This window comes from Dendrobates tinctorius, unplaced genomic scaffold (assembly GCF_039654945.1).
Source record: "Dendrobates tinctorius isolate UK_male_01 unplaced genomic scaffold, ASM3965494v1 ptg000009l, whole genome shotgun sequence".
NCBI lineage: Eukaryota > Metazoa > Chordata > Amphibia > Anura > Dendrobatidae > Dendrobates > Dendrobates tinctorius.
In genome coordinates, this window is record NW_027361677.1 from 4,771,073 (window position 1) to 4,787,014 (window position 15,942).

The window sequence follows — 15,942 nt, forward strand, 5'->3', positions numbered from 1 at the left end:
CTTGGCCGAGGTATCCAAGATCCTTCGTTGGGCAGAGGCCTCAGTTCCAGCGATATCCGCGATACACATCCCCGGCGTTTAAAATGAGGTCGCCGACTTTCTCAGCCGCAATGGCCTCACGGCAAGGGAATGGTCCCTGCATCAGGACGTCTTTCTTCAAATTTGTCAGCGATGGGGAAGCCCGGACGTGGACCTTATGGCGTCCCGTCTGAACAGGAAGGTGACTCGGTTCGTGTCCAGAGCACGCGATCCTCTCGCGGTAGGTGTCGATGCTCTGACCATTCCTTGGTAACAGTTCGCACTCCTATCTCTTTCCTCCCCTTCCTCTTCTCCCCAAACTGTTGAAGATCAAGGCAGAAGAGGTGCCAGTCATTCTCATCACGCCGGATTGGCCCAAGCGGGCTTGGTTCGTGGACATCGTCAACCTTCTCGCGGATGCGCCTTGGAGACTTCCAGACAGACCGGATCTACTGTCTCAGGGTCCGATATGCCACCCCAATTCTCGGTCTCTCAATTTGACGGCGTGGCCGTTGAGACCGGTTCTGGAAAAAATCGGGCCTGTCAGACCAAGTAATTCACACCATGATCTGTGCTAGGAAACCGTCTTCTTCCAGAATATACTATAGAACGTGGAAGGCATATTTTGGGTGGTGTGAATCCAATCGCATTTCGCCTATGTCTTTTTCGCTTCCTTCTATTCTGGCTTTCCTCCAGGTGGGCCTGGATGCTGGGCTTGCCCTTAGTTCCCTAAAGGGCCAAGTTTCAACTCTTTCCGTGCTTTTCCAGAGGTCGTTATCTTCTCATCAGCAGGTCAAGACCTTTCTGCAGGGGGCAGCTCACACAGCTCCGCCCTGGAGGATGAGAGCCTGTATGGATGGCCGGACAGAGCTGAGCACTGGAGTAGAGGTATGGGTCGGGTCCTGTCCTCCGGGAGAAGCGCTGACGTGGCGTCAACGGTGGTGCACCAGCCCCCCCGCCTCTAGGCGCTAGCCCGAAAAATTTAGTCCCCGGCTTTCCGGCCTGCTAGGCCGCAATTTAAATAGCACCGCCCCGGCCCGCCCACCGGCGCCTACCTCGGGTAGGCTCAAAAATCTAGCCCCCGGCTTTTCCGGCCTACTAGGCCGCAATTTAAATAGCGCCGCCCGCACTGTTGGCGCCGCCCCCTCGCCTTGGCGCCTCTCATCCTGACTAGATGCGCAATCCTAGTCTCGGGGGCCATATCCTTTTACCTCAGCCTGCTCTAGATATGAGCTGTGAGGCAAGCATTCTGCCGGATACCGGGTGACACCGCAGGGCCACCGCCATTCCTCCCGGGGGACACAGCATAGGACCGGGTAAGCTGCATCTGCCCTCATATTAAAGCTTAACCCCTTCCCGGCACGTTCCCTGCAGCTGCAGCAGACTCTGCCGTTAACCCTTTCAGGAGCGCTATGTCTCAATCTAAGGAAGCGAAACGGGCTGCTAAAAAGCACACTGCGTTTTTTACCGTGTGTACCACCTTGCAAGTCTGCCTTACCTAGTGCACAGACTAATCCGTTATGCACTGACTGTGACCCGGCCTGCGCCCCGACCTGCGCTCAATCGCCCCTTGCCGCCACTGCTGACGGGTCTCCTGCGTTTAGTACCCCTGAGTGGGCTGCGTCCCTGTCACGGTCGGTGGAGTCTCTGACCCAGGCTATATTCTCCCTCTGGGAGGGAGCCAGAAGGCGTCCTTACTCCCGAGGAAGGCTTTGGCATCAAACGGGAACCGTCCACCAGCAGGGGCTGTACTCGTTCAAGGGATGGTCGGGGCTCTAGAAAGAGGACCCATGACACTTCCCCTAGCCCAGTTCGCGCCTCTGCATCTGCGACTCCTGTCTCTCCCTCTCCTGGAGTTCTCAGCGAGCACGACTCTGACTTTCATTCTGACACGTCTGCCCCTCAGAATCCCCCAACTGATCAAGAGTCTCTTGATTCTCTTATAGAATCAGTTAACATGATTCTGAAGTTGGATGAGGATAATGCTCCTGCTCCAGCACATCCTATTTCACTTAAGAAAACCAAGCGTGTGCGCAGGTTATTTACCAGCCATCCGGACTTTAAGAAAGTTGTCCAGCAACATAGGGATCGTCCGCATAAGCGTTTCACAGGGCAAAAGTCTACTCAGGCTAAATACCCTTTTGACCCAGACCTAATGAAAGATTGGTTACAGTCCCCGCCTGTATCGCGTCTGGCTTCAAAAACGCTTCTGTCCGTGTCCGAGGGTTCCACGATCAGAAACCCCTCCGATCGTCAGATTGTCTGCCTTGCCCATTCAGTTTTTGAAGCTTCAGGAGCAGCGCTTTTTCCATCTTTCGCGGCAATTTGGGTCACGAAAGCAATGGCCGCTTTGGCAGAGGTCTTGATTACTTCCTACCAGGACACCAATCTTCCTCCAGAAGCAACCACGGTCGCCAGGCAGATAATTCACGCATCGGACTTTGTAGTGGACGCCTCTTTTGACGCTGCCAATTGCGCTGCACAAACTGCCGCTAACGCGATCTCCATTAGAAGAGCCCAATGGCTCCGCGACTGGCGGGCAGATGCCGCATCTAAAAGATCCTTGACTTCTCTTCCGTTTCAAACGGGTCGTCTTTTTGGAGAGAAACTAGAGCAGCTCATTTCTGATGCTACCGTGGGGGAAAAGTAAATTCCTCCCTCAGCAAAAAGCTGCTTGGCCGTTTCACAACCAACAGCCGACACGCTTTCGTTCCTTTCGCAACAACTCCGGTTGGTCTTCCTCTACCTTCTCTTCCAGATCAGGTCCGTCTCTGTGCGGAGACAGAGGCTCCCAGGTCTCGTACAGACCTAACCGCCCTTGGAAACCCAGACCTAGGGCTTCTGGTTCCAAGGGAGCCAGGTCTCATAGATCTACCCAATGACTTGTTGCGGTATACGGGGCACACCAACAAAGTAGGCAGCCGCCTACTTTCCTTCAGCCACACCTGGCTCGCGGTCGTCCACGACAAGTGGGTCAGGGAGCTGGTGTCCTCCGGATACAAGATAGAGTTCTCCACTCCCCCTCCAACTCGCTTTTTCCTTTCCTCTCCGCCCAAGGGAAAGACAAGAGCCTTCCTTCGGGCTGTTCAGGCCCTCTTATTCCGGTCCCTCATCACGAGAGGTTCAGAGGGTTTTATTCAAACCTTTTTGTGGTTCCAAAGAAAGACGGCACGATGAGGCCCATTCTGGATCTCAAACTGTTATATCAGTTTTGTCATGGTTTGGCGATTCTAAATGGAATCTCTCCGGTCAGTGGTCACTTCCATGGAAAAAGGAGAGTTCGTGGCATCCATCGACATCAAGGACGGTTACCTTCACATTCCGATCTGCCCGTCTCACCAGCAGTTCCCGAGTTTTGCAATTCACGAACACTTCCAGTTCATTGCCTTGGCCTTCGGACTCGCTATTGCCCCCAGGGTCTTTACCAAGGTCATGGCGGTTGTCATGGCCATTCTCCACTCTCGGGGAGTAGTAGTGTTACCATATCTGGACGACCTGCTCATCAAGGGTCCGTCCCTTTCAGCCTGCGAAGAATCTGTCGAGATAACAGTAAATACACTTTCATGCCTGGGGTGGAAGATAAACTTCGCAAAGTTTCCGCCGAAACCGGCTCAGCAAATTTCCTTTTTAGGAATGATCTTGGACACTTCCCGCGGGTTGGTCTTTCTCCCTCCGGAAAAGACGCAAGCCTTACAACAGGCAGTGCGGACTCTTTCCCGTCCAGCTTCACTCCATTCGTTTCAGCATGAGAGTTCTCGGGAAAATGGTGACTGCCATGGAAGCAGTTCCGTTTGCACAGTTCCATCTCTGTCCCTTACAACACGCGTTGCTGTCAACTTGGGACAAGAACCTGTTCTCCCTGGACCGTCGGATCCTTCTGTCCCTGCGGGTCAGGCAAGCCCTCAAGTGGTGGACTATGAGGTCCTCCCTGAATCAAGGGAGGTCTTTTCTCCCAGTAAGATGGTTGGTAGTATCCACCGACGCAAGTCTTCTCGGCTGGGGTGCGGTCTTTCGTCACCACACGGCACAGGGTCGTTGGTCAACCCGAGAATCACGTCTCCCCATCAACATTTTAGAGATACGAGCGATCAGATTTGCTCTACGGAGTTTCCACCATCTCCTCGCAGGTCACCCCATCAGGATCCAATCAGACAACGTCACGGCTGTAGCGTATATCAACCGCCAGGGAGGTACCCGGAGCAGGATGGCCATGCACGAAGTGAGTCACATCCTCCATTGGGCCGAGACCAACCATTCATCCATCTCAGCAATTCACATCCCCGGCGTAGAAAATTGGGCGGCAGATTTTCTCAGTTGCCAAGGCATTGCCTCAGGAGAGTGGTCTCTTCATCCGGAAGTCTTTCACCAGATCTGTCTTCATTGGGGGACTCCGGATGTGGACCTCATGGCCTCCAGGCTAAACAAAAAGGTGTCTCGGTTCATTGCCCGATCGCGCGATCCATGCGCCATCGGAGCGGACGCCCTAGTTCTGCCATGGCACCGGTCCCAGCTTCCGTACATCTTTCACCCTCTTCCCTTGCTTCCGAGGGTCATCAAGAAGATCAGAGCGGGGGGGGGGGGGGTACCAGTAATCCTAGTCGCGCCAGATTGGCCGCGTCGAGCTTTGTACGTGGAACTAATACAGCTAGTCTCAGACGTCCCCTGGCGACTTCCAGATCGCGCTCAGATCTGCTTTCTCAGGGCCCGATTTACCACCAGAACTCCAGGGCCCTGTCTTTGACGGCATGGCAGTTGAATCCTGGATTTTAGCACAGGCTGGATTCTCTCTCGACGTCATTTCCACCATGATTAGTGCTAGGAAGCCTGTATCCAGATGTATCTATCACCGCACCTGGAAAATCTTTTCATGGTGCAAGGATCGTGGTTGTTCCCCTCTGGTGTTCTCCATTCCAGGCATATTGGAGTTTCTTCAATCCGGATTAAAATCAGGCCTCGCGCTTAGGGATTTTTGTGTACTCACCGTAAAATCCTTTTCTCCGAGCCATTAATTGGGGGACACAGCACCCTCCCTGTTTAGCCTACTGGCTCATTTGTAGCTTTCTTAGGTTTTGACACAGTTCGTTATTGTTGACTGTTTAAGCTCCTACTGCTTTTTTTCACTGAACTGGAGATATCTCATCCAGCTACGGGGTGTATACTGCAGGGGAGAAGCTAACTTTTTTCTGGTTTGCTTAGTGTCCTCCTAGTGGCAGCAGCATAACACCCACTGTCTCTGTGTCCCCCAATGAATGGCTCGGAGAAAAGGATTTTACGGTAAGTACACAAAAATCCCTATATTGTCATTATCTGTGGGGGTCCCAGAAGTGGCACCCTCATCGATAATTGATTGCTTTTTCTAGCAATCGCTTTGCTTTGGATATGTGGCATTTATTGCGGTAAGCAACTTATACAGCGGTGCTTGCCCTCCTTTTTTCTCCTGCATTACCATTCGGCTGGCAAAATGGCTGTACATGAGCTGCTGCTCCCTATTGCCGCTCTATACATTTCATTCCCATTCTGTGACGGAATCACTGATTGGGTGGATCAGGGAAATGCTGTAGATATACTATATCTTGACTTCAGCAAAGCATTTGTCCAAGTATCTCACAAAATCCTTATTGAAAAAATGACTAGGTATGGAATGGACAAGGCAACTGTTAGGTGGATTCATAACTGGCTTAGTGATCGGACCCAAAGAGTGGTCGTAAATGGCTGCACATCCAGTTGGAAGAATGTCTCAAGTGGGGTACCACAGTGCTCTGTCCTGGGCCCTGTATTGTTCAACATCTTTATCAACGATTTAGATGAAGGAATTGAGGGTAAACTAACTAAATTTGCTGATGACACAAAGCTAGGAGGGATAGCTAATACTAGAGAAGAGAGAGAGAGGATATAAATAAACTGGAGAAGTGGGCAGCAACTAAGAGAATGGTTTTTAACAGGGAAAAATGCAAAGTATTACATCTGGGCAATAAAAATGAAAAAAGCATATACAGAATGGGAGGAATAGGTCTAAGCAACAGCACATGTAAAAAAAAATTGGGTATACTAATAGATCACAGACTGAATTTGAGTCAACAGTGTGATGCAGCAGCAAAAAAGGCAAATGCAATTCTAGGATGTATTAACAGAAGCATACAGTCTAGATCACGTGAAGTCATTATTTCCCTCTACTCCTCTTTGGTCAGACCTCATCTGGAATACTGTGTCCAGTTTTGGGAGCCACATTTTAAAAAAGACATCAACAAACTGGAGCAAGTTCAGAAAAGAGCGACCAGAATGGTGACCGGTCTGCAAACCCTGTCTTATGAGGAAAGGTTGCAGGATTTGGGAATGTTTAGTTTGCAAAAGAGAAGACTGAGAGGAGACTTAATAGCTGTCTACAAATATCTCAAAGGCTGTCACACTGTAGAAGGATCATCTTTATTCTCATTTGCACAAGGAAAGACTAGAAGCAATGGGATGAAACTGAATGGGAGGAGACACAGATTAGATATTAGAGAGAACTTTTTGACAGAGTGATCAATGATTGGAACAGGCTGCCACGAGAAGTGGTGAGTTTAACTTCACTGGAAGTCTTCAAACAGAGGCTGGACAGACATCTGTCTAGGATGGTTTAGTGAATCCTGCTTTGAGCAGAGGGTTGGACCAGATGGCCCAGGAGGTCCCTTCCAACTTTACGATTCTATGATTCTATAAATCAATCTGTAATCCTACATAATCGCTTTATTCCTTTTGCAGATCTTCCTCTCCAAATAACACAAATCCATTCGGATCAACTTTTTGTTTTGGTCTACAGAGGATGATTTTTGAGGTTAGTAAATTACATTTCCGTTCTTGGGGTTCACTTTTTTTTTTTTTTCCCATTCACCGTGTTCACTAACTACAAAGTATCTGTCTTGATCTAGGCTGATTGAGAACTGAATTGTTTGGGGGGTTTTCTTGTCACGAGGGTCTCTTGACAATAAGTGGATCACATATTCTCCTACTGCTGGGACCCTGATCAGATATAGTCTTTTGGGAAAACATGGCAAGAATTGATCAATATTCTGAAGATTGGCAGTTATCCATCATCTAATTTTCCAACCTCTGGGGGTGTAACTGTTGGAGCCTTTCTTGAGTAACTTGCTGATCGGTAATGGCCAAGTTCTGTGCTCAACCTTCTCTAGAAGTCCTATAGACAAGCAATGGAGCGGAGATCGAGCATGTGCATCTCCAGTCAAGCTAGGACTCTAAAGAGGCCTGTTCTCAGAATCGCTGGGGTATGACGTCACTCGGTGGCCGCCTAGTTTTCACAGACTGCAGGAGATGCTTGAGAAATTAATATTATTATTTTATTGTAATATTTTTTGTTTGATTAGTAATAATAAAACAAATAGTACAAATATGATAATAAAATTATTAAAATAATTACAAGAATAGAACAAATAATATTTTAGTATTTTCTATTTTTGTAATATTTATCACTATTATATATTACAAGAATAATAAAACAAATAAAATAATTACAAGAATAGAACAAGTATTTGTTCTATTATCCTTGTAATATTTTTTTTTTTATTATTTTACTATTATTGTTTTATTATTCTTTAATATAAGAGTGCGTGTGTAACTTTTTTCTTCAGTATGAGAATAACTGCCACTATGACCAATCGGTAATAAAAATTTGACTCAAGACACCGATGATACTTGGACTGATTTTTGCATACAAGAAAAATCGGTGACGTGTTAACGAGCCCTAATCAGTGTGCCATTATCTCCGTAGTTATGACCCTTGCACTCCTGTTTAATATCAGTTTCAGTACTATATTGACTTCATTTTCTTTGAGAAATAACGTCCTTGATAAGAAGTGTCCTCTTTTCTTTTGGAGCCTTATACTTATTAATTTTTTTTTTTGTTTTAATTATTGATTTAGGTCATGCAGAACAACCATATAGCATCAGTTACCCTTTACGGAGCCCCAAGATCCGCTGTGCATCAGAAAGCGCCTGAGCTGAGCCAGTGAGCAGGAGAACAGCGGGTGAGGTTGTACAGCCCAGCGTGCCTTCACTTGCTGACAGATACCCCCGGGAATCGCAGCACTGTGCTCCGTGGGCCATGCAACAAGGAGATGCATGGGACGTGGGTGTCTGCGCTCGTCGCCTCGTTTTCCGGTTCCTGCCAGGCATCCTTATTTTTTATTTTTTTGCAGCCGGCGTGCCCTCCGTGTCCCTGTATCCTCCTACTGCAGAATGTCAGGGCCTCCGCTGCGTGTAAAAGCACAAAACAAAGCTGGAGCCGCACGCAGGAACGGGGCGTGAGGAGCCTTGTGTGTTCGTGTTTAGTTGACTTCCTGTGATGGTCACATCTGTATATATTCCTATACATGGGTATGTGAACACATTAATATTTGTGTGGGGATAAGGACAGTCTGACATGTAATTGGTGTGTTTGTATATACGCCTAGATCTATATATACAGCCACGTATTCAGGTACCACACATCTTGGGACTCTACAGCTCCAGTACACACAAGCCACTATCCTGTGTGGGTACATAAGATATAGGCTTTTTTTTGTTTCTTTACCCCCATACGCATGGATGCTGTGGGAGGCTTGTTTTTTTCGGATGCTGCGTAATTGCTACAAATCTGAAAGGGAAGTATTGAATTAAAGAATAAAAACATATTTTTGTAATTGTATACAACAAATTAACAACGAAAATGTCAAGCAATTAAAAAAGAATCGTAATGATCACATACGGGGATGGGGGGGGGTCCCTATACTGAAGCTCTCATCAAGGGTACCATCTTCTGTGAAAGTAAAGACCCACATACTGATTACATAGCTGTCACCCAACAATGGATTGGGCTGCAGTTCCCGTCTCCCCTATATACAGTTATGACCGACTCACCCTGGCGCTGCCGTGATCTCTATGAGAAAGTCGCTGCCAAACTTTTTTGACAGCAGCTTATCTCATACAGAACTAAAGAATCAGCCGTCAGAAATCCATCTGTCGGGGAGAGTCGAGAGGACCCCAATAGACTGTCGGTATATCGGCGGGTTCAGCCGACTTTAATCTATATGAGGACTTTAACTATACAGGATAAGGATGGGAGTTATGGGTGTGTGTCCTCCTTCGCGTAGAAAGGCGTGCAGCTCTGCAAACGCATTTCATTGCTTGTTTTCATTCTGATCCTGATTTAGAGCTGCGTTAACAATCCTTCAAGCTGAACTCTTCCAGCATTCCTACCTGGATCAATGTCTGCACAAAGCTTTCTCCGGTTATTTTTTTTTTTTTTGCTCCCATGCCTAGACACGTGAGTTGAGCAAAAAGATTTGCACAATCCTGATTCGGTGGCCACGTTGATGGTCCATAGCCGCGAAACAAAGCCCGACAAACTTCCACTTGATTACATCCTTCTGCATCAATCTACGGGGAAGAAACACCAGCCAGCAGGTAGCAGGGGATTTGCCACAGACTACCAATGTGGCTCCTACAAAACTTTTTGCCTAATTCTACCTGTCCCTCTACATTTTAGGGGTTCAGCTCAAGTTTGTCAACTATTTGTTTTTTTGTTAGCCAGCAGGATTGTGACTGCAGCTCTGAAGTACCTTGCAATAATCCTTGATTACAGTGTGTATTATATGTAATGAAATGTATTTACAAACTTGCTCAACTTTATATGTAGGTGGTATCTATCGATGAATAAAGGACGGACACTGATGCCCTCTTCATGTTTTGCTGCCAAACAGCATTGCTGATATTTCAGGGAATTGGCATTCTAAGGCTGGTTTCACATTTGCGTTTTTTAGCGCTGGAAAAAAACGCTAACCTGCGCATGCGTTTTTTCCCCTATATTTAACATGGGTGCGCATACCTGCGCGCTTGTAAGCGCATGTATGCGATTTTCATGCGCTGCGTTTTTTTGGGGTGTGCGATTTGGATTTTCCAGACGCATCATGTTGCATTTTTTGGCCCTGCAAAAAAGCGCATGCGCACATATGCGCACGTTTTGCGCTAAAAATGGCCATTATAGCCTATGGATGCGCATATGTGCGCACTGGCATGCTCATGTAAGCGTTTTTTTGCATATGCGTTTTTTTTTTTTAACCATGGAATTTAGGGGTTTGAGTTAGAGTTAGGGTTAGTTAAGGGGGGTTAGGGTCAGGGTCAGGGTTAGGGTTGGGTTTTGGGTCAGGGTTAGGGTTAAGTATGGTTTGGTTAAGGGTTAGGGTCAGGGTTAGGGTCAGGATTAGGGTTAAGTATGGTTTGGTTAAGGGTTAGGGTCAGGGTTAGGGTCAGGGTTAGGGTTAAGTATGGTTTTGTTAAGGATTATAGGGTCAGGGTTAGGGTCAGGATTAGGGTTAAGTATGGTTTGGTTAAGGGTTAGGGTCAGGGTTAGGGTTAGGGTCAGGGTTAGGGTTAAGTATGGTTTTGTTAAGGATTAGGGTTAGGGTCAGGATTAGGGTTAAGTAGGGTTAGGGTCAGGGTCAGGGTTAGGGTTAGGGTCAGGGTTAGGGTTAAGTATGGTTTTGTTAAGGATTAGGGTCAGGGTTAGGGTCAGGATTAGGGTTAAGTATGGTTTGGTTAAGGGTTAGGGTCAGGGTTAGGGTTAGGGTTAAGTATGGTTTTGTTAAGGATTAGGGTCAGGGTTAGGGTCAGGATTAGGGTTAAGTATGGTTTGGTTAAGGGTTAGGGTCAGGGTTAGGGTCAGGGTTAGGGTTAAGTATGGTTTTGTTAAGGGTTAGGGTCAGGGTTAGGGTTAAGTATGGTTTTGTTAAGGGTTAGGGTCAGGGTTAGGGTCAGGGTTAGGGTTGTTTAGGGTTTGGGTTAGGGTTAAGTATGATTTGGTTAAGGGTTAGGGTCAGGGTTAGGGTTAGTTAGGGTTTAGGGTTTGGGTTAGGGTTAAGTATGATTTGGTTAAGGGTTAGGGTCAGGGTTAGGGTCAGGGTCAGGGTCAGGGTTAGGGTTAGTAAAGTCATGGTTTGGGTAGTGTGAGGGGCCACCTAAAAATGTTGGAAAAAAACGCAAACGCGGTAAAAACGCGCTAAAAACGCATACAAACGCATAAAAACGCTGCGTTTTTTTCATGCATGCTCATAAAAATGCTTGAAAAAAACGCAGCAGTTGTATGCTTATGTATGCGTTTTTTCAATGCGTTTTTTTGCGGGAAAAACGCGCTGCAAAAAAAAGCAAGTGTGAAACCAGCCTTACGTTGGGTATTGGTAACCTGTAAACTTTTGCACTTTAAAGTGATTCCATCACCTAAAGTTCAGGGGAGAGAGGGACTCTGGGGGGGCAATAATGGCCTCCGCTTCCTCCCACTCGGTCACCTCCTCTGCTGTTTTCCAGGTTTTGGGTGCACTTTAATAAAAAAAAAAAAAAAAAGGGGTGTTTTGGGGTTTGTGAATCATCACTCAAGAAGTGTGTGACCCCCCCTCTCCACGAGCCCTGCCATCTGTCAGTGTTTGTGGCCTGCCTCATCGGAGAGGAGAAGCACCCAATACAAATGCGCTCATCGCCTATTTTTTTTTTTTGGTTTGTTTGTTCTTTACCATTTGCACTACATACACTTTACTTGGTCAGTCACTGAACATCATCTGAGGGATCTTTTAGGGATGTTCAGGCATTGATCGAAGCGATTTATTTATACGGTGGGAATTAATCCTCTCCTCCCCATTTTCCCCTCGCTTAATTATTACTTGACGAACCGATCTCTGTTGTACCCAATTCATCTCGGCTTTTTTTTTCTTTTTTTTGCTTTTATGTCCATTTTTGTTAATATAATTTTCTCTAATAGTCTTATAATTACTGATGATGTGATGTTACTATTTTTTTTGTTAAAGCTCGTTATTATTTTTAATCCCTTTTTGCTGTTCCTGCATTAAAAAGTAAGGGGTAACGTCCTTCTAAGCCAAACATCCCCCCCGAAATGTGTTCTCTCTTACAAAGATTTTTATCCTTTCTTCGTAGACCGTAGCCAAAGACTTTGCTCAGCATGCGCATCAGATAATTTTTGCCTGAGAATTTGCAATGACGTTTTAATGCCTGTTATGTATTGATCCTGGTATATCGGACGCAGCAGTAGGTTTAGGCAGATAAGTTGCCTATATAAGATGGCGGATCAGGTGCGAAAGGCTTTACTATGTTTTTGGAACTTTTTTATTTCTTTTACGCCTTTCTTGCCTGTTTCCTCTATGAATTCTTCAGCATCCTGTGGTTTTCTACGATTACTCCGAGCATGTTACAGGCCGCTATACCCCAAGGAGGGGTAGGATATTGAGGCATGCAAAAATAAACAAAAAAAAAATTGAGCCTTCAATAAAAAGGAAAACTTGGCCCAAAATCACCCTAAAAGTGGGAGGGGGTGCAGGGGAGAGGTTATGTATAACTATGTATCCCATTTGTAATATTTTGTTGTAACAACTTGTGATATATGGACAAAATTTTGTGTGTTTTCCACAAAAAAAAAAACTAGTGTACAGATTTTTGTATATATGATCTTTTTTGTAAGACTAAATTTGTGTGTAGATAAAATCAATTTTCAGCATAAGAGCCAGAATGGAAAAGAGGAGACGACCCCCCCAGGACAGTTTTCTTATGCCATGTAGTCTTCCTTCATCCAGGATCAGATGTGCATTTTTTTTCAACTATTCATCTTTGAAAAAAAAATTTAATCCCTACACTATGTAGATTGCAAAGTGATATCCAAAATGTAACAGTGACATTGCATCCTATAAATTTTTCAGTGCTCGCAGAATCCAAGCATTCCCCCAAATACTCGAGTTTAGCAATATTTGCTGATCGATCCCAGTGACTTATTCTAGTTTGCCATCTAGTAACACTATTCTGGGACTGGGAATAGAGTCACTATATCGTATTAACATCCGACATTTCCAGTGTGTTCTGCTCTTTAGAGCCCATCTCTTTGCAGCTTGGGAACATCTTCTGTCTCAATTCCCTGAATTAGGTTTATAGTTATTGGCAGATAAGTAAAGCTTCTCATAAGTGTTCTACATTTCAATTTTTCTAGTGTCTTTTGGGGCTGGCAGACATGAGTCAAACACATTAAACGGAACCTATCACCCCCCCCCCCCCCCCCCCCAGGCGTTTTTAAGTAAAAGAGCCACCTTGTGCAGCACTAATGCTGCATTCTGTCAAGGTGGCTCTTTTATTTAGTGTCCCTTCCACCGCAGAAATAAGCATTTTTAAAATTTGTCAGACATACCTGAAGTTTGACCGGGGGGCAGGTCTTTCCACCTCGGACACATACGCCTCACATCCATCCATCATGTCCTCCTTCAGTCTTTGCTCCGCCTCCTCAGCGTTCATTTCAAATTCTGGCACCTGCGCTGTACTATATTTTCTTGGGCATGCGCAGTTAGCGCTGCCCGTGCTCTGAAATCACATCATATCCTTCCTATCGCGCCTGCGTGGACGTGTGGCCCGAGATCCCGCCCCGCAGTGTGAATAAATCAGAAGAGACTGCGGGGCGGGATCTCTCGCCACTCGTCCACGCAGGCGTGATAGGAAGGATATGATGTGATGTCAGAGCATGGGCAGCGCTAACTGCGCATGACCAAGAAAATATAGTACAGCACAGGTGCCAGAATTTGAAATGAACACTGAGGAGGCGGAGCAAAGACTGAAGGAGGGACATGATGGATGGATGTGAGGCGTGTGTGTCCGAGGGGGAAAGACCTGCCCCCCCGGTCAAACTTCAGGTATGTCTGACCAATTTTAAAAACACTTTTTTTCTGTGGTGGAAGGGACGCTAAATAAAAGAGCCACCTTGACAGAATGCAGCATTAGTGCTGCACAAGGTGGCTTTTTTACTTAAAAATGCCTGGGGGGGGTGACAGGTTCCCTTTAACTAATGCTAGTGGGTTGGAAACTTGAAAGTGGCCCATTTAAAGGGGGAGCTGTGACTTCTCATTAGTATGTATTTTGTTTACCATGTGTAAATGCCACTGTTCTCATGAGTCTGGCATTGTTTTTCCTTTGTCCCTGCGCCTCTCCGTTCCTGAGATATGGCCCCTTCTTTCTTTTCTATAAATGTAGTCTTGTTAGCAGAGTGGGCGTGGTCCTCGTGAAGCTGCCACCCCCACAGAAGAGCTAAGGCCACGCCTACGTAGAGGGAAAGGCGAAAATTACATGCAGGATAGAGATGGGCATATCTCCGGAACGGAGAGGCACAGGAACAAAATAAAAAATACTCCAGATTTAGGAAACCGGTGGCATTTAGACCAGGTAAAAAAAAAAAAAAAAACGTTTTTAAAAGGATTATTAAAATGGCCAACTCCTAGACTCTTCTCTGCTCATATGATCATCACAGGGTACTAGGTGTTATTACTCATATACATACAGAAGCACATGATTCAGGCATTATGTATCTCTTGAGCCTCTTTTCCACCCTTGTGTGCATATGTCTGTGATCCCAAACATGAATGTCCATATATACAAACTCCTCACTGCCACTATTCAACCACGATATTATGTGATCATTGATGTGGATGGTGATTTGAAGTCAAAAAGTTAGAACACCATTGGATCAAAAACCCTTTTGTATAAGGTGAGGGTACTTGCAGGCTTTGTCCCCCATTTTTGGGGTTTGTATCCCTTACTGCACATTTCCCTCCAGTCCTGGGGTAGCCTCCTCTTTTAGCATATCTGCTGCTCGAGTCTATTTTTGTTTACATTGCTCATCCCTCAAAGTATTATGTCCGGTAGGTCATGGTGACATCACCTGTCCATGTAAGATAGAGACTGATGTACATGGGGGACGGGGAGCATCATTTGGGCCAAGAAACAGAATTACTTTATGAAATAGACGTTTAGAAAATATTGTGGGGTTCACAGCCTAAGATTTTATCTTGTGCAGGGTTTTTTTTTCTGTACAGGGTCAGTTCAGGAATTTGTTTCTTTACAATTGAATAAAAGGGTGTTTGTGATCATGCTTTGATCTTGTTTTACTACTATATATAATTTTATTTTATTTTTTTTTTTTAAAAATACTCTGGAATCTGATCTGTAGCCCCGAACAGCATGTGTATCCACTGGTCAATAAAGGGAGACCCTTGGTCACAAATCTTTCTCTTGCAGTTGATATTTTTTTTTCTGATTATGTGTGTCGCTGTGAACTCCGAAAAACCTTTATCGAGTACTCAAGACACAGCCGGTTGCAGAAGAGTCTAGCCATTTGTTCCCTGCTATTACATCAGATCCAAACATGAGCTACAAAGTCCGTCACATGGATTAGAATGATAGCCTTAAAACTTTCAAGCTATTAATATTCAGTTTTGCTTTTATTTTTTTCTATTCTAGGTTTTTTTTTTTTTCTTTAATGGATCATGATTAGCGATGAGTGAATGTGCTGGGATAAGGTGTTAACTGAGCATGCTCGGCGTGCTCGAATACTATGTTCAAGTCCTCGCAGTTGCATGTCTCGCGGCTGTTAGACAGCAACAACACGTGCAGGGATTTCCTGTTTATTAGACAGTTCCTACATGTGTTGCTGCTGTCGAACAGCTATAGCCGCGGGGACTCGACCATATTATTCGACCACGCTGAAGACACTTTGCACCCGAGCATGCTCCGATAACACATTATTCAAGCACGTTCGCTCATCATCACTACTAATTACCCCAAAATCTTTTCGATGTATTTACTTGACAATGGGTGACAAAAAGGAAAGTTTGAAATGATCTTTGAAGACTTTAGAATCTTTGTTCCCTACCTTGTTTTATGGAAGATTCCTTCACCTGCCTTCTCCAATATTAGGATCTGATCCTTGGAAGGGGAAGCCTGACTGTAACCACCTGCTCAAAAAGTACACACAGGTGGTTACGGGTGGTGCACATCCTCCTGTGGTGTTAATAAATTGCTCTTGGATCAACGCCTAAAAGTGATTGGAAACAAATGCTACAAAAACAAGACATGTAA

The 15,942-nt window shown here is 45.6% G+C and overlaps 1 protein-coding gene across 3 annotated transcripts in view; it reads left to right on the top strand.

The window, feature by feature from the left end:
• PHAF1 (phagophore assembly factor 1) overlaps positions 1-9,723 on the top strand; it is a 35,638-nt gene extending 25,915 nt beyond the window's left edge. For 2 of the 3 annotated variants that reach the window (XM_073582165.1, XM_073582173.1), the window contains exons 16-17: positions 6,760-6,832; positions 7,935-9,723. In XM_073582165.1, the coding sequence (XP_073438266.1) occupies positions 6,760-6,832; positions 7,935-8,024 (163 nt within the window). In that variant the 3' untranslated portion in view covers positions 8,025-9,723. The remainder of the gene's footprint in view (positions 1-6,759; positions 6,833-7,934) is intronic. The other variant, XM_073582183.1, reaches the window with a different exon arrangement.
• The last annotated feature ends 6,219 nt before the right edge of the window (positions 9,724-15,942 follow it).